Source organism: Sycon ciliatum, chromosome 9 (genome assembly GCF_964019385.1).
Source record: "Sycon ciliatum chromosome 9, ocSycCili1.1, whole genome shotgun sequence".
NCBI lineage: Eukaryota > Metazoa > Porifera > Calcarea > Leucosolenida > Sycettidae > Sycon > Sycon ciliatum.
Genome location: NC_088651.1, coordinates 15,765,207 through 15,792,116, shown reverse-complemented (window position 1 = coordinate 15,792,116; position 26,910 = coordinate 15,765,207). Strand labels below are relative to the sequence as shown.

General features: G+C 47.3%; 1 protein-coding gene across 1 annotated transcript; it reads right to left on the bottom strand.

Annotated features, from left to right (window-relative positions):
• Nucleotides 1-6,587: 6,587 nt before the first annotated feature.
• On the bottom strand, nt 6,588-26,315 carry LOC135824291 (dentin sialophosphoprotein-like). Its single transcript, XM_065337024.1, has 2 exons — nt 23,306-26,315; nt 6,588-6,604 (listed from the first exon to the last, which is right to left on the bottom strand). The coding sequence occupies exons 1-2, from the start codon at nt 26,313-26,315 to the stop codon at nt 6,588-6,590; spliced, it is 3,027 nt and encodes a 1,008-aa protein (XP_065193096.1).
• Between the last annotated feature and the right edge of the window lie 595 nt (nt 26,316-26,910).

Here is a 26,910-nt window from a genome sequence, read left to right as displayed (position 1 = left end):
CGTAATGTCCGGCCAGACCTCTATAGTCTATGATTGTGGTTCAGGTTTGCACGCTTGCAATATGTCAGTACACACAGCTTTCAAACATTCAGTTCAGGTCAGTTTCATGTTGACAACGGTTGTGTGTAAGACCATGCAGAGTAGGTCTACGAGAGAAGATTATGTAGTACGATAGGATCTCATTGCTGGATTCTTGTCTATCCTTCTTTCTTCTCTTTTTCTATATTCCTTTCTTTTCTTTTCTTGCCGTGGTTGGCTATCACCCCTCTCTCGCACTTTGCGTGCCAATTGGTCATGAACCAAGGCAAGAGTTGAGTGAAATAAACGAGAGAGCTTGGAAGCTCAGGGCGCTACGCTATGCTTTTTTGCCTTGATGACCTAGACAAAAAAGCATAGGGATGTTATAAATTCTTATAAATTTCTACTTTTTTGTTTTAGACATAACCTGGGATTCGAACCCGCACTATCGCCCTGCATGCATTCCCCGATACACTTCGCATACATACTAATTCTTCCAAGTTGCTACACGTTATGATCTTGTATTTCAAAGCCGTATTTGAATATGCATTGTGGCCAGCCGTCTTTGATTGCACTGTACGGTACGGGACAGGTACGGGACATGTACGGGACAGGTACGGGACATGCACGGGACAGGTACGGGACAGGTACGGTCGAGGGTAATACGACACCATCTACTGCTTTGATGACGGCAAAAAAAAGAATAGGGGTGTTATAATTTTTTTTACGAGGTTCCAAGCCTCTTGTACGGGCAAAATAAACACAAGTACAAGGTCAACAGCTTAGTACCGAGAGAAAATGAGCTGAAATGGCTGTGAAAACAGTCTTATACGGAGGAAGATACAATGGCTGTGAAAACAGTCCAATAAGGAGGGAGCTAAAATGGCTGTGAAGACAGTCTAATGCGTAGCAAGGCGAGCCTCAGCCTGGACGAGGTCGACAGGCACAAGGTTGATGTGACGGCGGCGAACGGAGCGTGATCCTCGAACGCACCGGATCGCAGACCTAGCAAAAGAGAAAGCCAAGCAGCAGCGCATCCAGCAAACGACTTTGCTGTAGCTCTCCTTGCGCTTAGAAGCCAGAGCATCAGCAATCCGCTTGACGACGATGTCTGCCTCTGGACCCATTCCGCCGCAAGGGGAGAAGACCAGTGGTGTGAACGAGCCATGTTCAACTTGGTTAACTCTTTCGCCATACTCCCGCTTCTTGGCACCTTCCAACTTGCGATAAATAGATGCAATGGGCTGGGACCGATAGCTCGCTTCGTGGGGATAGAACACCCTCGTATCGAAAAATGCATTGCGGCTATGGTTCCAAAAGCCCCGCACCCGGATGTCCGCTCGCGCATCGGGCTCAACATTGGCAGTACGATAGCGAAAGGCTTCACCGGTGATGGGTTGGAGTGTCGGCTCAACTTCCACATCGTTGTGGATCTCTTTCATGCATGAGGCTAGGAAATTGGTGACCTCATCATGGCGCATGTGAATGAAGCCCGACAGCTTACATATCTGGGCATGGTCCACAGTGAACCGCTCTCCACAGGGACAGGTATCCGGCAGCCTATCCAAGGGCCAGCCATAGCGCAGGTGGACATGATCATGGAAATCGGCTTTCGCGTCGAAACACAGCCCATGTTCCGATACTGGGATGGACGTGAGCGTACTAGAGCCTCCCTTCTCTCTGGCTAATGACATGGCTCGCTGTTGGAGTGGCGGCAGCCTGCTCTGCACCTCATTAGCTCTGGTTGTTGCGGATGCTCGGTTACGCTGGTGAACAACTGCCTTTTGCTCTCGGTCGTGCGCAACACTATCCATGACATCAGCGTCCGGTTCGTTCTTCACAATCTGCTCTGTGAGGTGCGCTGTGCATTGTAGTGAGTCCGCATGCTTGCGTTCTGCTTCGGCCATTGGATCATTTTTTCAATTTTCCTTTTTTTCAGGCATTACCTGGGATTCGAACCCACACTATCGCCCTACATGCATTCCCCCAAACACTTCGCATTCATACTCATTCTTCCAAGTTGCTTAACGTTATGGTCTTGCGTTTGAAAGCCCTATTTGAATAGTGCGGCCAGCTGTATGTGGCCAGCTGTGTTTGATGGTACGGTACGGTACGGGATAGCGCCAGGCGTGACACAAACACACAAACACACAAACACCAAACGAGAGAGCTTGGAAGCTCAGGGCCCTACGCTATGCTTTGTTACTTAGCTCATCGTGCATGTTGTGGGAACTGATGGAAATGTTTCCTGGGAAGGCTCTGACTCTGCCGAGCACGCGCGTTCTGGAGTCGACGGGATCACTCTGCCGACGTTTCCTGTGACCGGCGCTGACTCGCCCGTTCACGCCTATTTTGGAGACAACGGGATCTCTCTTCCAAAGTATGTTTTTGCTGACGCATCCTATCACCTATTCGGCAACTAACATCCATTCTAATTTCATTTCCTCCTCGTCTCCCTATTTCTTTCCAGAAAGTCTCTCTATACATCAGGGAGTCGTACTGTATTGGCAGCTACCCTAACGGGTCACGCCGCCCACCACCCAAGCATGTGTATGATGAGGGACAGTGGCAACAGAAACAAAAAAACAGCAAGCAGGGAGAGAAAGCAAGAGAAAGACGGCGATAGTAGTACATCTGGTGTGCGACGTATAGAAAAGAGAGATGACAAGAGATGCGCACAAAATAGGAAACAATTATTTTTGCAGTTCCGAAACAATCAACCAGGTGATGGAGTGTGGGCACCCGAAGTCCCACCTGGACTCCACTGGAAGAACATCCCACGCAGGGATATCAGCGATAGGCCAAGCGTTGAAAAACAGCCATGAGGACACATCGTCTAGAAGTCCACCGCGCTCGAACTGAAATCTCAGGTTCAAACAATTTCCCACGCGCCGTCAGGCAGCGTAACTCTTCTCCCTGCATCACCATCCATCTCCAGCAACCGTCTCCACTCACAGCTCATGCCTCTGCCACCACTATACTCCTCCGAGCTTCGCAGTTTGAAACCATTCGGGGGTCAGCTACACCACCGCGAATGGAGAGACGAGGACGACAACGGTCGTGACTGAAAAGACACTGCCTTGGCGACCGCGTCGCGGAACCCTCGCCCCAGCAAATTCAGAAATACGCCAGGGGCAACTCTGGTGGACCCAGAGCCACCCCCTTGGCAAGACTAGTAAGAGGAACGACTGAAAACTCAGATAAAACGGAGCTACAAAAAGTGCAACCGTCCCCTTCAAGCACATTTGCAACACACAGGGAAACGTATACATGTACATTGTACATAATATTGTGGCCAGCTGTTTGTAGCCAGCTGTGTTTGATGGTACGGTACGGTACGGGACAGATACGGGAGCCAGCAAATGGCCAGCTATGCGATACGGTACGGGACAGATACGGGATAGCGCCAGGCGTGACACAAACAAACAAACAAACAAACAAACAAACAAACAAACAAACACCAAATTAAAGCTGTGTGGACCCTGGCTAGCGCCAGACGTTACTGAAGTAACGTCTTCTGCATAGCTACGGGAATTAAAGCTGTGTGGACCCTGGCTAGCGCCAGACGCTACTGAAGTAACGTCTTCTGCATAGCTACGGGAATAAATAAATATAGATATGAAAGAAACAGCACCAGAGCAGTGAAACTGGCACCACGGAATTTTGGAAAAATGATTGACTGCGGTTGAGTTTGATGATGTTTCTTCACTGCCGACGAATTTTCAAAGAAGGAGTCTACTAGTATGTGGTAACCTGCCTACTCTGGTGAAGCGGAGATACATGTAGACTATGACGACGGGCAAGATCAACAGCCGGCTTGAGACAGGTATTGAAATTGTTCCTGATTTTCCTAGTCTCGTAGGTCATGTCACGACAGATAGAACTAGTACATGTATCATACTTGGCAAATTGTGTTACACTAAAGTGCAGAAGTTATCGCATTTGTTCCTTTCGACATGTACTTGCACATGTACGTGTAGCTTCAAGGACATTGTTCAATATTTTCGAACTCCGGGTCTGCGAACAGAACATGATTGTTATAGTAGTCGTTGTTGGACTGTTTCTGTAGACATGAACATGCTATTGTAGTTCGGTTATCAATTGTTTTGGCACTTCTGTACCCGTGATAAACTGGCTCTTTGTATTGTTACCCATCCTTTCGTATCATGGTAACAGCATTGACAAAGAACTTCGTTGACCTGCCCATACCAGTGTATTTTATTTCTTCAAGTCACGGGTGAGGTTCGATGACTTTTCAGAAAAGTCTTGAAACTTTTCCATCCTTGAAGCTGTTCTTTCTTTTGTATATTTCTGCACGAGTACAGCCCATTCCGGCTCTGCTCTCCAAGTTCCCATCTATTACGGAAGCAATTACGGAGCATCAGCAAATCGAAATTTCGAGTGAAATTCGAGAATCGTCACGAAAAGCACTATCACGACTGTTCGCGGACAACCTGTTGGACGTACGACAGTTCGTCGAAACCTGTTCGACGACAACCCGGTTCGCCCACAGCCTTTTTCGCCGTCTGACATTTTGGCCGACAACCTTGTTCGAGGACTGGTCTTTTCGTCGACTTCCCCCTTAGACGAGTTGTCTTTTCATCGCCTGGCCTGTTGGACAACCACTCAAACTATGCTTCAGTAGTAACCTCATACCTACAGGAACTTTGATTTAGATGAAGTGGAATTTCCAGTGCACACACACAGGTGTAAAACATAAAAACAAAGAAGGATCATTGTAAACAAGGCGTGAACTATCAACAATTACAACACACACAGGTGTAAAACATAGATGAAAATGAAGGGACATAGCCATGTTGCGAGGCGGCAACAGAGAAAGCAAAGAAGGATCATTGTAAACTATCAACAATTACATCGTGGAGATTTGGATCAGATAACACGTGCTTGAAGGCAATAGAATGCTATGAGATTCTGAACAACGTTGGGCTGAGCTATGTAGTTACTGCTCCTTGATGATCAAGCAAACAAACAAGGATTTCTGTCAGGATTCTCCTCACACATTTGGATATGACAGGTTGTGGGCAATTCCGCGCAAGAATCCCAGTGATGGTCTGCCTTCAAATGAGCTTACCAGTGCTCTCAGCCGTGTGTCGCGATGTTGGTACTTGGTACGTTTCTTGGGCGGTGCCTCGCCTGCAACAAGACGCTCGAGCGTGTTCTCTGTTGCATTTTGCTCCGTCTTCACTCCCTCAAGGAACTTCCAAATAGTCGTATGACTACATGTAATGGTTGAAGAGATATGCCTTATATGGTTGATTGTTGGGAGGGCATACCTATATGTAATAAAGATTTTGTTTTGATCCATCTGTTAGAATTGCACCACCACGCTCACGCCATGAAAAGCTTTCGCACCCTTCACTTGTTTGTGTCCTCGCCCCATGTTCGCCTTGCATTTGCACATTTCCCTTTCCCTTCGTTTGGTTTTGTTAGGTATATTTAGAGGTCGATTTCGTGTCATTCGACGAAAATCCCACACCTCGACAAAGGTTGTCGATGAAAATACCTTTCGTCTATTCTGTCACTCGGCGTGAAGTTCACACGTCGAAAAAGACAGTCACCTAATGGGCCAGTCAACGAAATGGCTTGGGGACGAACAGGATTCGACGAACAGTCGTTCGTCGAAAATGTTTTCTGCGAATTGTCGTTGAAGCGATTTGGTTTTTTTAAACATTTGGCATTATTACATTTTATTAAACAAATGTGTAAAATTTGCTTTTCTTCGGGCTGTTTCTCTGCTCCGGATGGCTGTATACAAACATGGGTGGTGGCAATTGAGAGCCAGTTTATCGTGGATTATCCCGTAGTACGGAAGGAAACCATGGATTCAGCCAATCAGCAGCCGTTATTTCCGGGGAATATAGCACGATATTCTAGTCCATCCTCAAGCGTTCCATCGAGACTTACACTGATTTTTGCGATCTTTTCTTGAGAACGACTCTCACCCTGAAATGACTTTCGGTCGACTGACGTGAAAGAACACTCATGACACCCACCTCGTCGAATGGAACATGCATTGTTTGTGGTGTATGGGTGGAGGAAGGTGGTATGTTCGTGAGGTGCATATCGAAAATTATCCGAAAGACTTTCTGATGGTGCTATTCGGAGGAGAACATTTGAATTTTTGGTACGATTCGTAGCAGTCGGCAAAAACGAGCCAGTAACCTGAAAGGAGGGCGTGAACAGGTGTAATTTTCGGTAGTGTGGTTGCCCTCGAGCCTGCTCTCGGATATTCGAGTAATGGTTATGGAAAAATCGATGGTGCTTCAGGTTTTTCAGACGCATTTCTTGACCATACTCAATTCCGCAGATAAACCTGTGCACAGAAAGCACACAAGAGTTCAAACTAACTCCACTGTATTCAGTTCACGTGTTTTCCACAGATCCAAACACTCCTGGGACGAGGAAAGTGGACAATAAGCTTGAGTATAGACGTGCACAGTGCGAACACGCCCATGCGCCACTCTTCCACACCCGTATCACACACCACATACTGGCCATGTCACGCTGCCGCAGACGTAATGGATGTGCCGCAGCCCCACACGCTTGCGTTACACACGTTTGAATCCTACACGCACACGTGGAGCACAAACATGCCAAACATGCGTGCCGCAGATGCACGCCCACACTGTCCGTACATGCCGCAAGCTCGCATACATCACATGTGTGTGCCACACCGTCGGAGGAATACAAACCAGCGCGGATACGCACACATGAGAGTACCACCAACAAAGCCTAGCCAGGTTCACATTCAGTCTCCTATCAACAGTAATTACTGGCTAGACCAGTGCAGTAGCAATAGCAGAGAACGAAACACGGGTGGCACAGCAAGTGACATACAGCATAAACAAGACAAACATACTTTGTACATTCACATACTTAAAGCTTGTATACATGTACATGTATGTGATTGCATTGATATGCTTTGGGTTTCTTTCCTCAAAGGAGAAGTGACGCGTGCATGGTATTATGCATAGACCGTTGGTAGATGCATAGACCGTTGAAGTTCGTGTGAATGCACCAGACTCACACAACATGTACACGACATTTTTGCATCTTTCAAAGAAACCGTATACATGAGCGTGCGTGTGTGTGCACGCGAGCACGCACGTGTGCGTGTTTGTGTGTCTGTGTGTGTCACTGTGCGTGTGTGTGTTTGTGTGCGGGGGGCATAAGTGAACGTGTGACGAGCAGAAAACAGTGCTGATAACGCAGGCGAAGAAGAGAGGAACACAAAGCACACAAGAACCTATAATCTTCTACACATAACACATAGGATCATAAGCAGAACACGATATATTGTGAGCGTGACAGACAGACACACACACACACACACACACACACACACACACACACACACACACACACACACTGCGAGACCATAACTCTGAAACGGCATGCGTTTTGACACTCCACACACACACACACACGCACGCACACACACACACACACACACACACACACACACACACACTACTACTACTACTACTACTATTGACAGCTGCCAGGATTGGCCACGCCGCTCCCAGATGGGAGGTACTGTCAGAGAGGTTAGGGGGGAGGAAGGCAATGCTCCAAGTGGCGTTCCAGATCTTGCCGCCTCCGGAACCGTCGGTTGTGGCAAACTTGGCAGTGAAACTTGAATTGTTGGCGTTCAGCCACAGTAGGGCGCTTTGGACAGGTTCCACAACGGTGACGCTTGAGACCCGCAGCCGATTTAAATGAACGCTGACAGTTGGTGCAAGTTACACCCGGAACAACAAGAGGAGCAGGGGCAGGGGCCAGCGGCTGGTCGACATCGCCTAGCCGACACTTATGCACCGCAAAGCCTCCTCTGCTACGTAGCCATCGGTTGCATGTTGGACACTGTACTGATCCAGGCTGCTCCGATACCGGGAGCTGACGGATTGGTGAACACTTCTGCCGGGCCATGTCGGAACTACGGCGGAACAGACGGTTGCAGGTTGGGCACTCGATGCTCTTCGGGGCAGGTTCCTTGTCCTCACCTGCTGCTGTCACCACTCCACGCCACTCTCCACGATCGCTTGCCAACTCAAACCAGTTACGCACTCCAGCCACGGATAGGTCCGTGTGAATGGTGTCCTTCCAGCGACGACGAGGTCCACAGAATGGCCGAGACTGAGGGAGACAGGCAAACAGCAACTGCTTCGGTACTCTGGTGTCATCAAGACGAGCCAGGTGCCCAAGCCACTCCAACACACACACACACACACACACACACACACACACACACACACACACACACACACACACACACACACCACGATACCATAAAACTGAAACGGCATGCGTTTTGACCGGCTTTAGAAGGCCACGAGTTAGGTGATCCACGTCAAGGCAATACGCATCACCAGCCCAGCTATCTCATACTAGACAGCGACTGAACGGGGCACACATACTACAGACAAGATCACGTACAACGGCAACTTTCTCCTTATGCTTACGGTCATCGAATACAGCATTAACAACACACCGAGACACACAGAGGAACACAAACTAGGGTCCGCAGTGTACACAGACATGTGTAGCCCTTCTCTAAAGATGCTCGCCACTTTTTTCGCAACTTTCTGTTGTTTTGGAAGAAATCGCAACTTTCTTCATTTTCACAAACTATTTCGTATTTCTTCCGCAACTGCGTCCAGAGGAGCGCCCCGAAGGAGACCATTGAAGTGCCCGTGGTGCTCCTATCCGCTTCAACAAGAAGCAATGAAACATTGCATAAAATCATCATGACAAGTGTACTTCTCGAAGAACAAAGTAAGTCCACGTGGAAGCACTCAGCATGCCACTATGTAGGGGTAAGCGGATTATGTGGGCATACAGTTTGGCATAATCAGGTCTGGCTTTTTGAGAAGGAGTAACAAAAAGGAGAATGTCTCATTTCAAGTCTGTTCATCTTCCTATAATAGTAATAATAATAATAATAATAATAAATAATAATAAAACAGGTCGCGTAATGAAGCAGCATAACGATAGATGTGCAAAGTCATGATGCCTGGTCCGCTTCTGTCCTGGGTTCACTACCCCAAAACCAGCTCAGGCTGAGAGTTCTCTCCATGATTGCTTGTCCAAAGCGCGAATTCTAAGCCCACTCAGATCAGTCATGGTCTTCAGTGGCATGTCTCTGGCAGCTGTGCTTGCCTTGACTGCCATGGCCAGGTTCGATTTCGGGCGTCCACGCACACGGGTGACATCTCGACGGAAGTAGTTGTCCATTGCCTGCTGTGGCGGGGCATCTGAGGGCATCCTCAGAACATGACCCAACATCCGGAAACGGCGGACAGCAACGGTGTGCGAAAGTGGCTGTGTGTGTGCTCTGGAATATAAGTCTTTGTTGGAGATGATGGCAGGATACCTAATTCCGAACAAGTTCCGTAGTTGACGTCTATGGAAGGCGGCAGCATCTCCAGTTCAGCCTCTGTCAGTCCCCAGATTTAGCAGTTGTATAACAGTGTTGGTAGGACGATGGCATTGTAGAGACGAAGCCTGGTTTCCTCGGATACAAGTTGACGTCGTATCCAGAGCGAATACATGAGGCCAAACGATGTTGATGCTTGGTCCATTCGTCGGCTCAAGTCCTCCTCTTCCCCCAAGAGAGAGCCAAGTTGCTTCGATCTTCGCCATTCGGTGGTGGAGGCAGAGATGTGAAGCCACTCTGTTCTGCTGCTGTTAACGTTGAGTGACCAGTCACCCAGGCCGTCAGCTATCACGGGTAGAGAGTTGGCAAGACATTGTCGCTCAGTCGAATAGAAGGAAATGTCATCGGCATATCCTGTTTCCATCATCTCCATCATCTTCCTATACTTAGGCGATAGCTAACATGTTTTACTCTGCGAACATATGCATTCATGATGTACTTCAAAGTAAGCATGGCTTTGCTCAGGCAGTTGTGCTGTACCACAGTGTTTTCCATTTCCGCTCCTTTATTCGTTGTTTCTGGCATCATTTCGAGTTGCGATATCAGCAACTTTTGAGCTTTTTCTGAAAATATGGATGCGATTTCAGCAACTTTCACTTGTTTTGGCATGGTTGCGAAAAGTATAAGTTGCGCAATATTTTGGCGTCTTTGGGAAAGGGCTACACATGTGCATGTACACCGTATACACAGCTATGCATTTGCGTGTTTTCATGCTTACTTGAAAAGGCTTATGTATTTTTTTTTTACTATGTTCACATTCCCAGCTCGAAAATAATGAAGGAAGACAATGGTATTGAGACTTAGGGTGCGTTCTAATATTCTCTAGCTTCTAGGAGAAGAAGAAAAACGAAGTCGAAGAAACTGGGATTACTCAAGAACGGGTCTCGAAGAATTCGGAGATATTTTGCACATGTCAAGCAAAATGAAGCAAAATGAAGCGCGTTCCGATCTTTAGTGATGTATGTAATAGTGCACACGTGCGTCTGCGAAAAGGGAAATGCGTACACTCATGATGAACACGCGGCTTTTAGTCGCAGTTCGCATGCGCTGATCCCAAACCGCGGGAATCTCCAAGTTTCAACCACCTCTGAAGCTTGGAGAGCTTTGGAGAGCCTCCAAAAAGTCAGAGAGGATATAAGAACAGCTCTCGAACTTTTCGGAGAGTCTCCAACTTTTCCGAGAGGATTTAAGAACGCACCCTAAGGGTGCGCTCTTAAGGGGGCACATCACCCAAAAATTCGCTGAAAAATCGAATTTGTAAATTCATATTGAGTGCTACGTCAGCTGAAAGAGCATGAATAGCTGCAAATTCTCTGAAAACTGTGTCCCTATCTGACCAGCCGTTCAAGAGTTATGGCCGAAAATGTGCCCTTGCAAGGAAAGATATTTTTGTTGCATGCTGTCATTTGTTGGCAGCACTGTATTTGAATGTGAGCAGACCGTGCGCAACTTGTCGTATTATGGAAACACGCGAAAGTGTGCAGAATTTTGCCCCAAGTCCAAAAAAGTCCAAAAAATCACGTTAAAAAACCACGTATTGGGCTGCACGGCGGCGGGCGAAGCCCGCCGCCGTGCAGCAGGACTTTTGCCAGCACCCTCGTGACGTTGCAGATATGTGGCTTGATTATTGTAGTTGACGTTGATTTAGTGACTTTGGCAAGTTTGAGTCGTGTCAAGAAGTCAGGTAGGATTCAGTACTAGGCAGTAGTGAAACGTGAGTGGCAGTCTTTGCCGGTTTCTGAGGGCATCCTGGATTTGGTGTGCAGCGCTGTGGAAATGGCTTGCTGTGGAGGTCCCAGCACTGGATGTTGTATCAAAGGTACGACCTCGTAGCACGTGCCAAACCTAAAAAAATTCAAAAATTGACTTGGGTCTGTGGGAGTCCGTGAAAGAACGCCCACTCGTTCCGTTGTGACAGATTCCAGGGCCACGTTGAGGGGCCCTACCCCACCACCCATGGCTGCTTCTGGACTTGTTTTAGGTTTGGGTCCCGCGCACGGACAGAATGGGCACGAAAATGTGAAAAAAATGTAAATGCATTTGTTTGGCTCCTGGGTGGCTCGCACACCGTAGCACTAGGCCGGAAATTTGAGTTTTTCCGGCCTGGAAAGCCTGTCAGTGAGGCGCAAGAACTTGTAAATCATGTCTGAGGGCCAGCATAATGGCAGGAGTGTGTGGTCAAAATTTCACTCAAATCCACTGAGAAACACCAAAGTTACGGTCAATTGAATGCCATATGAAATTTTTGGGTGATGTGCCCCCTTAAGGGGGCACATCACCCAAAAATTCGCTGAAAAATCGAATTTGTAAATTCATATTGAGTGCTACGTCAGCTGAAAGAGCATGAATAGCTGCAAATTCTCTGAAAACTGTGTCCCTATCTGACCAGCCGTTCAAGAGTTATGGCCGAAAATGTGCCCTTGCAAGGAAAGATATTTTTGTTGCATGCTGTCATTTGTTGGCAGCACTGTATTTGAATGTGAGCAGACCGTGCGCAACTTGTCGTATTATGGAAACACGCGAAAGTGTGCAGAATTTTGCCCCAAGTCCAAAAAAGTCCAAAAAATCACGTTAAAAAACCACGTATTGGGCTGCACGGCGGCGGGCGAAGCCCGCCGCCGTGCAGCAGGACTTTTGCCAGCACCCTCGTGACGTTGCAGATATGTGGCTTGATTATTGTAGTTGACGTTGATTTAGTGACTTTGGCAAGTTTGAGTCGTGTCAAGAAGTCAGGTAGGATTCAGTACTAGGCAGTAGTGAAACGTGAGTGGCAGTCTTTGCCGGTTTCTGAGGGCATCCTGGATTTGGTGTGCAGCGCTGTGGAAATGGCTTGCTGTGGAGGTCCCAGCACTGGATGTTGTATCAAAGGTACGACCTCGTAGCACGTGCCAAACCTAAAAAAATTCAAAAATTGACTTGGGTCTGTGGGAGTCCGTGAAAGAACGCCCACTCGTTCCGTTGTGACAGATTCCAGGGCCACGTTGAGGGGCCCTACCCCACCACCCATGGCTGCTTCTGGACTTGTTTTAGGTTTGGGTCCCGCGCACGGACAGAATGGGCACGAAAATGTGAAAAAAATGTAAATGCATTTGTTTGGCTCCTGGGTGGCTCGCACACCGTAGCACTAGGCCGGAAATTTGAGTTTTTCCGGCCTGGAAAGCCTGTCAGTGAGGCGCAAGAACTTGTAAATCATGTCCTGAGGGCCAGCATAGTGGCAGGAGTGTGTGGTCAAAATTTCACTCAAATCCACTGAGAAACACCAAAGTTACGGTCAATTGAATGCCATATGAAATTTTTGGGTGATGTGCCCCCTTAAATTCTCTAGCTTCTAGGAGAAGAAGAAAAAGAAAAGAGAAGTCGAAGAAACTGGGATTCTTCAAGACCGGGTCTCGAAGAATTCGGAGATATTTTGCAGATGTCAAGCAAAATGAAGCGCCAAAGGGGCCGCGATCTTGAGTGCCACGAATATAGTATGCGCTGTGCGTATGCGAAAAGGGAAATGCGCACACTCATGATCAACACGTGGCTTTTAGCCTAGTTCGCATGCGCTGATCCCAAACCGCGGGAATCTCCAAGTTTCAACCACCTCTGAAGCTTGGAGAGCTTTGGAGAGCCTCCTAAAAGTCGGAGAGGATATAAGAACAGCTCTCGAACTTTTCGGAGAGTCTCCAACTTTTTCGAGAGGATTTAACTTAAGAACGCACCCTAGGACGAACGTGACAGCTATTGAGCAGGGGCTGCACCAAGACGCAGCAGTGACGGTGGGGCATTGATGGCTCTGCCGACCTGAGGTCTCGGCATCACGGCCAAAAACACGCACCAAAAACAAAAGATAGAGCTGTACGAGTCAGCAAAATGAAAAGAAAGGAAGGGTTAACACCAGCGAGTGTGCGGAAGAAACTGTGAGACTATTAACAAATTACAAGGGCTGTTACTGAGAGGAGCATCATCATGGCTGATCATGGCGAGTCGGTTGTCTGAGCCAGTTGTGGTGCATAGATAGGGATAGAGGAGAACGACGAGAGCATCATCATAGCGAGTCGACTGCCCAGAGCCAGTTTGTGCTTCGCAGATGGCGATAAACATTAGTTTTGAATGCTTGTATTCCCTTGCTGTGGGGAGGCTGGGACAGAAGAGCGGCGGGGAGGGAGTTCCAGTCACTAATACTGCAGTGTGGGAACGAGCGCTTTAATGCCAGCGGGACAGATGCAAGCAGCTGGTGTTGGAGCTGGTGGTCATGGCCAATGACGCTACCATGCTCGCTGCGAGTTCTGGGGCTGGATGAGGGGAAATGGCGCGGTGGCAAAACAGAGAGTAGCTGCGGAGGGCCAGGCAGGTAATGCAGCTTGTATAGGCAGGCAAGCGAGGCAACAGTACGACGGATGGCCAGGCTAGGTAATAGTGCACCTGGACCGATGATTCGCAGAGCACAGCGTTGGATATGATCCAGGCGTTGCAGGTAGCTGGGCGGAGGACCTATCCAGATGAGGGGGGGCATACTTCATAACTGGTCGAACAAATGTCTTGTTTACTGTGGTGCGGCCGGCTGGAGAGAGAATGTGCGCTGCACGGCGCAGGAAGCCCAGGCGTTGTTTGGCTCGAGTGGCAACCTTCTGGAGATGAGTGCTGAATGACAGCTTCGAGTCAAAGGTCACTCCAAGTAAAGAGAGAGCCTTCTCCTCAAGGACAGGAGTGCCGCCGAAGACAATGCGAGGCAAATTGATGGGGGTTCTGCGGAGAGTGGCGGTCATGGCTTGGGACTTCGACGGTTCGAAGGAGATGCGCCATCCTCGGCCCCACTGATGCAAGCGATCAACAGAAGTCTGGAGGCTCAATGCTGCGTCGGCTGGGGATGTGTCGAGGGATATCAGGCTATACAAGGTAGTATCGTTGGTGTACGCCTCCAGATGGGCTCCGGGTGACAGGGTCTCTGAGGCGTCGTTCACGTAAATCAGGAAGAGTGTAGGGCCGAGTATGCTCCCTTGGGGAACTCCTGCTGATATGGTATACAGCGGTGAGGTTTGGCCGCCCACCAAGCATTGAATGGACCGTCCACCTAGATAGGAAGAGAGCCAGGTATGCAGGGGGCCGCCAATGCCAAGATGGCGGACTTTGTGCAGGAGGCCAGCATGGGACACACGGTCGAATGCTCTGGCACTAGTGAGGTTCTGCCACACGGTAAAACGTGCCAAAGTACGTATGGAAACCTCGCCGCGGTACGGGATCAAGTTTCATACGGATTTTTTCATACCGTTTTCCGTGTGAAGCGGACTGGACTCCGTGTGAAAACTGAGCGTACAGAGTACATTATAGCAATAAAAACTGCTTTATGGCAGTTTTCTAAAAAAAGTTATTGTGTTCTAGTCCATGGACCCCGTCTAAAAAGGAAGAAATTAACGAAATGTGATAGCCGAAAATTAAAATTTCACACAAAGCCTCACAATAATCACAACACTTGAAATGCTGCTTTCAACACTAAACTTGTACTGCACCAACAATTGGCAACATGCATGCATAGGAAAGAGGATCACGAGGGGAAAAGGTCTTCTGCATGTAGCTTTTCATTCTGTGTGTGATTATTGTGAGGTTTTGTGTGAAATTTTAATTTTCGGCTATCACATTTCGTTAATTTCTTACTTTTTAGACAGGGTCCATGGACTAGAACACAATAACTTTTTTTAGAAAACTGCCATAAAGCAGTTTTTATTGCTATAATTTCTTTTGTTTTTTCTGTCACCATGTACCAATCAATGGAATGCCCTATATCAATATGTAAATGATGGCCTTCACATCATATCAATACCATATTATACGCATTGATGTGCAAGCCTTTTCTTGCAGAAAATGGCACTAGCATAATGCATGTTCTTCTGCGGGGAAACATGTGAGCAGTGGTGGTGATACTTTTTTATACGGAGGCCATTCTGTGCATGTTGCTGTTGCAGAATTTCATGAAATTGTCTTGCCTTTCAGATTTCTCCACCCTCAATCAGATTTATTTGAGAAATGTAGCCATGCGCCAGGTGCGTGTCGCAGATGTTTTTGTTGATTCTGTGTTTATAATGATTTATAGTCATGGGTTATCGTGATAAGGTCATCCAGCATCATATTGAAACTGAAATCGTAATCCTGTCGATGTCGATACAACTTTTGGAAGTAGTTCAATGACTTCAAACTGTTAGTCCACGATTGTCTAAAACAACACAGCAAAGGAGGAACAATAAACATGTATTAAAATGTAAACGAATACATTGCTGAGTCCAAAACCTCGTTCCAACAACTACACTGATCCTGAGGAGAAAAGGGGCAAGGCTATGGTTGGAGGTACTGAGAGATAAACAAGGCACTCCACAATAATAAAGTCTTACACATCTTTTGGTGAGTATGAATGATATCTAGTCCTCTTTAGGACCTCTTTAGGACGAACACCAAGGGAACGATGGTATTTATTCTGTGAGCTTAACCTATTTTATAACCAGAGAACACAAATATATCTCCAATAGACATACGAATAGATTTCTTCTACAGCGAAAGATTCTTAGCCACACCGACTCATTGACTCGTCTCGTATGAAACAATTGAGTCACTAGAGAGATTCTGCAAAACGAAATGCGTACAAACTTTCGCTCTACATCATGAAGTGCGAAACTTGCAGGGAACGCAAAATGAACTGTCGTAGGAAATTTCGTGAGATCGGGTCATGGCGTACGTGCACTTGGCCCGCGCAAACTACGAAAATGTGCAGAACGCAAAGTTCGTGCAAAAATTCGCACACACTTTCGCAAGGACTGTCGCGAAACTTCGTTCGAATTTTCGTTTTGCAGAACCTCTCTACTGAACCTTTCTTTAGCAACATGACGGCAACTGAAACAGCAACAGGGAAAGTACGATACATGTACTCCACATTCTTACAGGTACTACAAACAGATTGCAGATCGCAATTCTTGCTTTGGCGGCACGAAACTTTATTTGGGGCAGTGCAATCTCGGCGTTACTCACAAATCAAACAGCCCAGACTTGAGTAAACAAATCCAATCATACAAGTTCGAGATTTTCACGAGACTGCACCCATTGGCTTGTTTCGTATGAAACAAACAAGTTACTGAACCTCTCCACAATAGAGATTTCCCCTGATATGCGAATTTATTTTGCAAACTCGGTCAATTGGTACTTGAACCTTTCCCTCCAGATTGGGAACTGCCAACGATAGTATGCCACTGACCAGTGCCTTACTTGTAACGTACCAATGTACAATGAATATGAGTATTTCGACAGCACATCTAACATAAGCCTTACCGTCAAGAAGTTGAACTCGCGTTCTTCGCACACTGTAGACAAGGGCAAAGAGATAAAAATGGATCTAAATCCGAATAAAATCAGCACACGTTTCCGTAAATGAAAGGTGAACATAAGCAAATGAATCGAAGGAAACCGGTCAACTTAGAGATCACCTGTCATCGAGTATTCCGTAAAAGGCGGCCTCGCAGCTCGGCAGCAGAAGAGCAAAATTTAGAAAAGAGATCCTGTCAACTTTTCCATTATTAATTTCCGCCCTAAAATCAGCACACTTTTCCTGAATGAAAGAGTCAACACAAGCAGAATCAAAGGCAACTGGTCAACTCACCTGTCATTGAGTAATATTCCGCGAAAGGAGGTCTCAGCAGCGCCGAAACGAAATAAGCCAGGCCAGGAGACGAAATATCCGAAACAGTTCATGCAAGAAGCAGTTCCAAAGAAGGAAGTGAAGTTCCTCGCGCATGCACATCCGAACACGGATCCGCGGACTGCATGCACTGAACACAATGTCTGCCGTGCACGTGCGCAGCACACGGCTACCACGCGTTGGTAGATCTAATACCGAGCACCTTACGTAGAGACTTACGTAGCCTAAGTGAAATACCGAGCACCTTACGTAGAAACTTACGTAGCATAGCGATGTCGTTTTTTCTGCCATGTGAACACAATAATAGAAAAGCTGACAGGATCGCTTTTCTAAATGTGGCGGGGTGTTCGTGCATGCTACGAGCATGCTACGTACAGCGGAACCGGCGCAACGTACGAAAAATCCGTGTCAATCTTCACTGCAGTTGACACGGAGTTTGGTACGTAGTTCCGTGTAGCAGAACCTCTCTAATATCCACGGCTAGAATACGTGCTGCACCGCCTCGTCCGACGGCTGTGATCCAGGCGTGGTGTAGAGCCTGTAGCGCATCTGAGGTCCCGGGGCGGCGACGAAACCCGAACTGGTGGGGTGTCAGGAGTTTGTAACGCTCAAGGTGATTCATGAGCTGACGATTGATAACGCTCTCCATGATCTTAGAGATTATGCTCAGCAGTGAAACTGGACGATAATTCCTTAGGGCGGATCGTGAAGATCGCTTGTGGATTGGAACCACGCTGGCAGTCTTCCACATTTGTGGCTGGACTCCGTGCTGGAAGCAAGGAGCAAAGAGCTGACACAGTGGCTTGGCAAGTTCTCTGGCGCATTCCTTCAAGACACGAGCGGAAATACCGTCGGGTCCAGTCGCCTTTGAGGCATCCAGGCGAGCTAAAAGCCGGTGGACTGCATCGGGGCGAAAGTGGACTGTCGTTAGTGCAGGTGCGTCAGCGAATGCCGTGTCCGGTAAGTCCATCGTGCTAAGGTCGCGGCCTTGCACACTGCACTTGTGGGAAAAGAAACGTGCGAAAGCCTCCGATTTCTCATAGCTTGTGGCCCTCTCGACCTCCGAACCCTTTGCCTTGCAGGCCACCAGCGCTGATCAAGTGCATGGTACACAATTGAGTATCCTACATACTAGAACTGTAGTTTAATCAGGCATGCCAACGTAGTCCAGCACAAATAAACAAACAAACAAATACGGAATTAAAGGGGAAGTGTACCCTAAAATCAAATTCTTACCAGTCGCAGTCTTCAGGGTGCTGGTCTTGGTTAGGGACCAGCCGATAATACCGGCATTATGAGACAATCCGAGCATCGGAGCATTAGAAGGAACAAAACGAGCATTATGTGAGGTTTGAGCAGCATAACGAGTTTCATAGATATAGTAATAGTGGATAAATTCATAATTATCGGGATATTATCGGGAAATGCTGTTCATTTACCTGACCACGTTGCTACACATTAAAAAGAGGTTATGTAGCGATGTAGTCAGGCAAATGTATACAAGTCATGTATGTAGCACTCGCAACCGAGGTTGTAACACAAATCCGGAGCAATGATTTACGAGTGTTTAGACTAGCGGGTATTGTTTATTTTTAAGCACAACTGCCTGGTCCCGGTCCCCGATCCAGAATACAGTACCGATAGAGGACAAGATTACTTTCAACGCAGAACAGTATAACAGAACCACAAAAATAATATCCTTTCTCTAAAGGATCTCCCAGAGGCGATGGCCTGCCGAGGGGATCGATCTCCTGATGCAAATGAATACTTTTGACAGCCGCCTTTTCTAGTTGGGGTTACAATGAAAAGAGATTCAAGAAAATTTCAAGACTTCTCCGAAAACGCGTTCACAGAAAGACCATTCACAGAACGACGTTTCACCGAAAGGCGTTTCACAGAATGACAGTTCACCACCAATATGGATTCGCCGAAATATCAATTCACAGAATTTTCATTCACAGAATTCGGTTTCGTCGATTCCCGATTCACAGACGCATTTTTTCACCGAATGGACAATTCACCGAAAATCACTTACCTTGGCCTAATATCAAAAGTCTATATTGCATAACTGTTACAACAGTGGTGAAGCCCGTGAAACGGATAGATACATGTAGCTGGTTCAGTTTTTGTATGACGACATAATATTATAGGAAATTATTAGGGCTGAAAGGAATATTCAAAGTATTCGAATATTCGAAATATGCAAGGCGGAAAAAGAATATTCTTCGTTAAAGTAGAATAGGAATATTCGTAAATGTACAGAAACTCGCCTTTTTGACATCGATCAACCTTATTTTGTGCAAAATATAAGTAGGCTTGCTTCTTTCCATGTGTTATAATCAGCAAGACAAATGATTTTTCAAATGTCTCTCTTGTAATTGGGGTGTATGCCAGTTAATGGTCTATGGTTACCATGGATAAAACTAGGTATCCATGGAAATTGCATGGTTTAGAAAATTCGGAATATTCTTCGTTTCGCATGTATTCGGAAAAGAATATTCGTTCGTTTCACAGAGCATTCGTTTCAGCCCTAGAAATTATCACAACACGGCTCCACAAAGAAAGCCAGATTATGGACAATGGCGCCCAAAATTCCAGTGGTACGTGTTGCTCAACTCCTAGTGATCACTACGGTGCGCAGGCGCTGATCAAAATTCCAGTACCGCTCCTCACTTATTGACCCAACTCCACTAGCCGTTCTTGTGTGGGCGTTCCACGAGTACCCCGACTGATGGTGAAACAAAGGCGTTTTTTCTGGTCCTATCATCTTTTAGCCCGCCGATGTAGTAAGTTTCAAAGTAGGTCACTATTAAACCACTCGGCAATGTCTCTCCGCGGAACAAATGGATCCAAATATGATGTGTAGTCCTGGCATCAGCGACATGTTTTCGATGAAACAGTTATGCGGTGAAACTGCTATTCTTTGAAGGATTCGAATGCGATAATTACATAATATCGATGGGTGTCCCGACATATCACCGAACGACAGTTCACCGACCGACAGTTCACCATCCGACAGTTCACCGAACGACAGCTCACCGAATACCCAGTTCACAGAATGCCCATTTCACCGAATGCACAACTCACAGAATGACAGTTCACCGAGCGGCCAATTCGCCGAACAGACATTTCACCGAAAGAAAGAAAAAATAAAGGAGAACGGAGAGAATTTTGAATTTTAAAAAATATTTCAAGGATTCCCCAGAGGCCATTAGGCCTATCGAAGCGGTCTCCATTTGTGTACAGAGGTGAGCGGATCAATACGGAACAATAGCCAAGCAGCGAAAAATGCTGCCTGATTCCAGCGAATCATTGACCATCACTGTAGTAAATGTGTAATGTTTACTACGGTTGAAACGATTATACCAAAGAGCAGTGGATGTAGCCAATCGTTACGGTTTTGGTTGTGTCATATTTTACACCCAAAACGACCTAAATTGAACCCTTCCTGTTGATGTTTCAACCAGCAGTAAACACAATGTTTTACTATTACCAGTGGTGATGATTGTAATAAGGGATTAATTCAGTAAAAACTCGCTGCTTTTCAGAGCTATTCTTCCATCTTTGGTCATTTTGGTCACAACTTAACCGTGGAAATGTAATAATTTTTGCACGCAAAATCGACATGAACTGTTTACTAGCGATTATAACTGAATATTCGATCGTCATGCTAAAGAGTAATCGGTAGGTGAAAATCCATGATGTACATGTATGTGCGGGTAACGGCATGCCAGCGAGTAGACCTGAATACTGATAAGAATGCTTGCGCAGCTCTTCGTCCGTAACAATATCTCCTCGCAGATTATTAATACTGTAGGTTTAACAATTTTTCGGCTGGTTTGAATTTCAGCCTCCTACTAGATCTACATTGTAAGCCACATTTCGGCTGCATTAAAAATTTCAGCCGTTACTGCCACTGTCACGCTAAACCATGGCTGGTAGCCCTCATTCATAATATTGGTTGACGCCATGTCATCCATGAATTTTTTTTTTTGTATTTATATCATTATCTCATGGCACATCATGATGACGGCCAATAAAACTGAGACAAGGGTGAAAGCCAACCACAGAAAAAAAAAGAATTGAGAAAAAAAATAATAAAATAATAATAATAACCATGCCGAACAAAATTTTATCGCAATACACTTTAAAGTACAGAAAAAAGCACCAAGAAACTGTACAAGTTACGCAATAGTGTCCACTAACACTATCAGTTACTAAACAATCAGCTCATGCGATAACATTGCACGACACTGACCGACGGTACTGACGTCCTTCAACTAACTGGCTAACAGCTCTAGCACATCTTGGATACACTTTCGCCGAAATTTAGTACCGGTATGTGCCGACTATTACTTCTAAGTAGTTGACTTGTAAGTGCATTCTTCCAACCGGTTTTTTTATGCATGCTGTGGAACTGCATTCTGCATAATAATTATGTTATTTTCGGTGAAACTTAAATTTGTCTAATTTCCGTAGAGAAATCTAAGTTTACTTTATGCTTAAATGGCACTGGAGTGTGTACTGTATGTACAGGGAAAGCTGGTCACCTACATTGAAATTCTACGTTACACCTGAAACCTGACAGGTCCCTGATGCCGTAATTTTAACATACCTAAAGATACATGTTATGCAGCCATGGTAAACCCGTTGTACATGTATATGTATATGTACGACGTAGGTCCTGAGATGTCCTAAAAGGCGTACAAGGAAGAAGAGTACAGCCATGCACATGTCCTGTAAAGCCTGGTTTAAGCGACCACCCCACGGTGCAAGCAAAATCGGTCGCTAAAGCCAGGTGGGTTTTAGAACCAGGTCCCACTGTGTCTGTGTAGAACTGTCGGTGCATGGAAAAGCGGTCGTTAATAGCAGGTGATCGCTAAACACAGAGGTCGCTTACACCAGGTTTAACTGTAGCTTAACGACACAAGAGGCTGTGCACACCAGTGAACACGATACTCGAGGCAAGGACAGGGTAGGAGAGCCAGGGGATCTGATTGGTTTTCTTGAAAATTATCGTCTCTAAGTTTCCATACTGTGATACACAGGATGGTGCTTCAAGTACATGTGCAGTGTATATATATCCACACGCTGCAGAGTCTGATGGCGTGCATGTAGAACTCGAGATAGCCCCAGCGTGGTCGCCCACATCCTTCGAGATCGAGTCTAAGAACATAAGCCAGAAAATTTTGTAGCGCGCAACATCTGTCATCATGATTGACCGTTTGACTTGCGATGTAAATTAAAAACAAAATACAAAATACTGTACAGCTCGACACGCACCGTTTTTTGCGACAAACTCACACACTGCAATACACATAAAACAAATGAATATGAAAGTTTTAGTGTTTATTGTCTCGTGATTGTTGAAATGCATCGATGCACACACACACACACACACGCGCACACACACACACACACACACACACACACACACACACACCACACACACACACACACACACACACACACACACACACACACATACGCACACACACACACACACACACACACACACACACACACACAGGGTTCCCTGTAACAAGACGGCAACGTCTGTATACATGTAGGGCCTTCCCTATCAAAAAAATAAATTCTACTACTACTACTACTACTACTACACACACACACACACAACCTCGCAAGCGTAAAGATCGTGCGAGGTGATTCACGCTCGGAGGAAGTGCCAACCACCCTAACGCCTAAGTCGTAGCAATCCAGGGACTAAAGAGGTTATGGAGATGGAAGACAATGTATGGTCAGAACCGGGGATATCGTCCGTCACTAATGGACAAATTCTTGAGAAATACACCGGCTACTAACCATTGGCCGGCTCCAGGTTCGTATCCATCAGCAGTTTTTTTTGTTTGTTTTTTTACTAAGGCCACAGCTTCCAATCATGACATGCAAAGCAGCGGTGCAGCATGGCAGGCATGAATCGTGGACGTGGTGACGGGGTCTGATGTGCTCCACCAGTTCTCAATACCACTTCGCATTCATACTGCACATGAGAGCCATTCTCTGTTAGGAAGACCCTGGAGCTAGAAATCATTACCATTCCGGTATAGTGGGGCTCGTTCTGCCGGAGCGCCGCCGCAACAACTGTTTGATTGGCCAGCAGCAGCCGGAATTTGAGACACCCGGCTCTTTTGGCCAAGATTCCTTACCCGCGTTAGGAGGCGGAGGAGATCGTATAGCAGGCATTGCCAACGGCTGTGGTGTGTCCTCCTTAGCGGGAAACCCGAGAGCTGCGGATCTCTTGCGTGATGACAGTTGGTCTGCATGCATCGTGTCTGAGAGTCCCCCAATCAGACTGCTGTCATGACGCTGTGCGCACACATCACCCACCGCAGCTGTGTTCGGACTAATGGCACTTGTAATGATGGTCCTCTCAGCCAAGTTGGATGGCTTGGCAGCGTCTCCTGTAGCTGCCTGCACAGTTGTCTTCGCCAGCTGTAGAGACGTTGTTTGACCGAAAGGTGGTTTGTATATGACATGATCGGAGGAGTCCCAAGGCGGTGTGAATACGACATGATCGGAGGAGTCCCAAGGCGGTCTGCAGTTATGAACTATTATGGGATATGGGACTGGCGGAAGTGTTCTCCAGCGTACTTTGTCTTGGTCGTTCAGCGAATGAGACACTTTGGCGCAGCCCTGTCTCGGGCCGGACATGTGTTCACCATCCTTGGAAGACTGAGATTTGCGTGAGGAAATGCCTGGAATAACTGTGGCGTTGGAGTGTGCTGAATCAGACACAGGGTACCGAGGACTTGGACGACACGTATTGTCAACGTTTCCTTCTCGTCCAAGTCTCAAGCTGGAGTTTTCTCGTCCTTGGGTCTGCCTGATGGAACAACTCGCCTCGCTAGCAGAAGTTTCCACTTTGCGAACAACGCTTTCCTGTGCGGTTGCTTTGGACTGGCCTCGTGTGCGCGTCAGCTCTTCAATTGTTGAACCTTTCTCTGAGAGAACTTGATTGGTTTCACATTCAACACGTTCGCCTGCATAGAGGGCCTCGACGATAGCCTTTCGCACTCGCCCTCCTTGTCCAGACAGTTTTATAAAAAACGCATCTGTTCGGTTAGCTGTTGACTCCAAAGTGGCTCCCAGCTTCGAGTTGGTGGCTGTCGGGATAGCGTTACATCCTGGATTTTGACAAGCGACTAAAATTTTCCCTTCAGTTGTGTCAAGCTCTACAGGAGTTGAGACTGCAGCTTTCTCCTTTGCAATGATCTGAAGCGCGTTGCCTTCTGCAACGTCACAAGCCACTGGAACATTCTCTGTAGTTGTGTCAGGCTCGCTGTGCCCGGATTCACATTCGGAATCTGGCAGTTCGGGTGCATCATCGTTGTCGCTCGAATCCGCGCAATCCAATGGATCGCTGGAATCCTTGGAAGTGTGCAGATTGGGTTTATTATCGTTATCGCTCGAATTCGGCCAATCCAATCGGTCGCTGGAATCCTGAGAAGTGTGTAGTTCGGGTGTATTATCGTTGTCACTCGAATCCGGGCAATCTAATGCGTCACTGAAATCCTCAGAAGTGTAGAGATCGCGGATATCATCGTTGTCGCTCCAATCCGGCCAATCTAATGACTCCAATGGGTCACCAGAATCCTGAGAAGTATAGACAACAGAGAAAGAATCCGATCTATCCGAAGTCGACGTGGCCTGGTTGGTGCATGGGGATTCACATTCAGAGTCAGACAGATCGGACAGATCGGTTGTATCAGTGTTGTCGCTAGAATCTGTCCAATCCGATGCGGAATCCTGAGGAGCGTCGACAACGGAGAAAGAATCCGGACCATCCGAGGCATCACCGGACTCCTGAGAAGTATAGACAACAGAGAAAGAATCCGATCCATCCGAAGTCGACGTGGCCTGGCTGGTGCATGGGGATTCACATTCAGAGTCAGACAGATCGGACAGATCGGTTGTATCAGTGTTGTCGCTAGAATCTGTCCAATCCGATGCGGAATCCTGAGAAGCGTCGACAACGGAGAAAGAATCCGTCCTATCCGATACGTCACCGGAATCCTGAGGAGCGTCGACAACGGAGAAAGAATCCGTCCCATCCGAGGCGTCGCCGGAATCCTGAGGAGCGCCGACAACGGAGAAAGAGTCGGTTCTATCGGACGCGGACGAGCTCTGGCTGGTGCATGGGGACTGTGGTGCCACCTGCGTCTCCGGCGACATATCAAGCTCTTCGTCTTGATTCTGCAGTTGTTGCCTACACACACTAGCATTGCCAAGGCTGGATGCCGACTTATCAGATTCGTCCGCTGAGTCTTTAGTTTCTTCGTTCGGAACACCGTCATTTTGCAATTCCCTTGCAACGCCACGGCCGATGGACGACGTGGAGGCAGTGTCTTCAGAACTAATGCTCTTACACCAAATGAAGGTAACGGGAGAGGAAGAATCTTCCACTCCTGATGCTGGTCCCACCTGAGTAGGTAGTTTGTCTTCAGGCACCAGCCTTCGGCGCTCATCATTATCACCCTCGCTGTCCTCGTCTGCAGTGGCAGAGAGGTTGTCTCTGGTTCTACTAGTAGGTTGATTCCCGTGTACAGCTCTACTGGATATGCCAGAGAGAAACTCTTTGACTTTCACGCCCTTGCGATCACTGGACGGGTCGTGAGTATGAGGTTCGGGAATCAAAGGCCTGAGGCAGGGATGTAGCGGTGTGCTAAGCTGCGCCTCCCCTGACCCACGTCTGCTCTCAGAACGGTGACTGAAGGCCGCCTGACATCTGGCGCTAGCAACGGCGACCTCAGGATGTCCTTCAGGCAGCCGCCTTGAACGAGGCTCTGGGCTCTGACTTGGAAAATCTCCCTGTTCAGCCGATGGCACTCCACTTACCGTCTCCTGGTCACACGTCACCACCTCCTGCGCAATATGCGCAGACTTCGGTGGATTAACCGATGTAGGGACTTCAGGTTCTCTCGGCATAGCACCCTCTCCTATACGCTTAGCGTGGATGAAAGTCAATGCCGAACTGCCAATGGACTTGACGCTGGCCCACAATGAACTACCCGTAGTCTGGTTTTCAGCGGCAGCGTGTGCGCCGCTAAATCCATGCAGGGAGCTCTCGTCGACCATGACGAACTCATCGTCCTTTTTCCCTGTCTTTTCTCTGTCTTGATGATCCCCCTCGCTACCAGAATTCCTCCGTGACGACATACTGACTAGATCTGTACACAACACTCTCTTGCTGTTTGTTAATTATTTGTAAATTTCGGATGTCGTGGATAGAATAAACACGGCACGTAATGTCGTAAAGCGTTCAGGAAGACACAGGACTACCTTTACCAACAGCTCTTCAGTACATCTTGCTCCAAATTCTAATGCTTGCGGACTGCATGCAACTGAGAATGATTGTCTTTACAGTTTCGATGTCGTTGCTACTGCCACGGGTAATACTGCCCGTGGACTTGGTGCTCCACGGCCACTGCACTGCGTTCTCGTCTCGGTGCTGACGGTCCAGTGGCAGTGGTCGACGAATGCCTCGCACATCGCACGCTCTGCTTGCTCAGTACAGTGCCAGCCTGCATGCATCGCATATGTGCAGGCAGTGCTCAATCATCCGTAACCTTCACTTCCGTTACCAGTAATGGAATTAGTAGTAATACTAATAGTACTCAGCCTAAGGGCAGTGTCATGTAGTACTGCTAGTGCTCTAGGCTTCTGCAGATTGACGTCACTGATTGTAGGCCATGCCCCGTGTCGACTGTCGTTCGTCTAGACAAGTGCGTGTACACGTGGCCGCAGTGCGTGC

Bases quoted from the DNA above. Each gene is read 5' to 3' on its own strand.
- LOC135824291 (XM_065337024.1), bottom strand. From the start codon at position 26,315: ATGTCGTCACGGAGGAATTCTGGTAGCGAGGGGGATCATCAAGACAGA.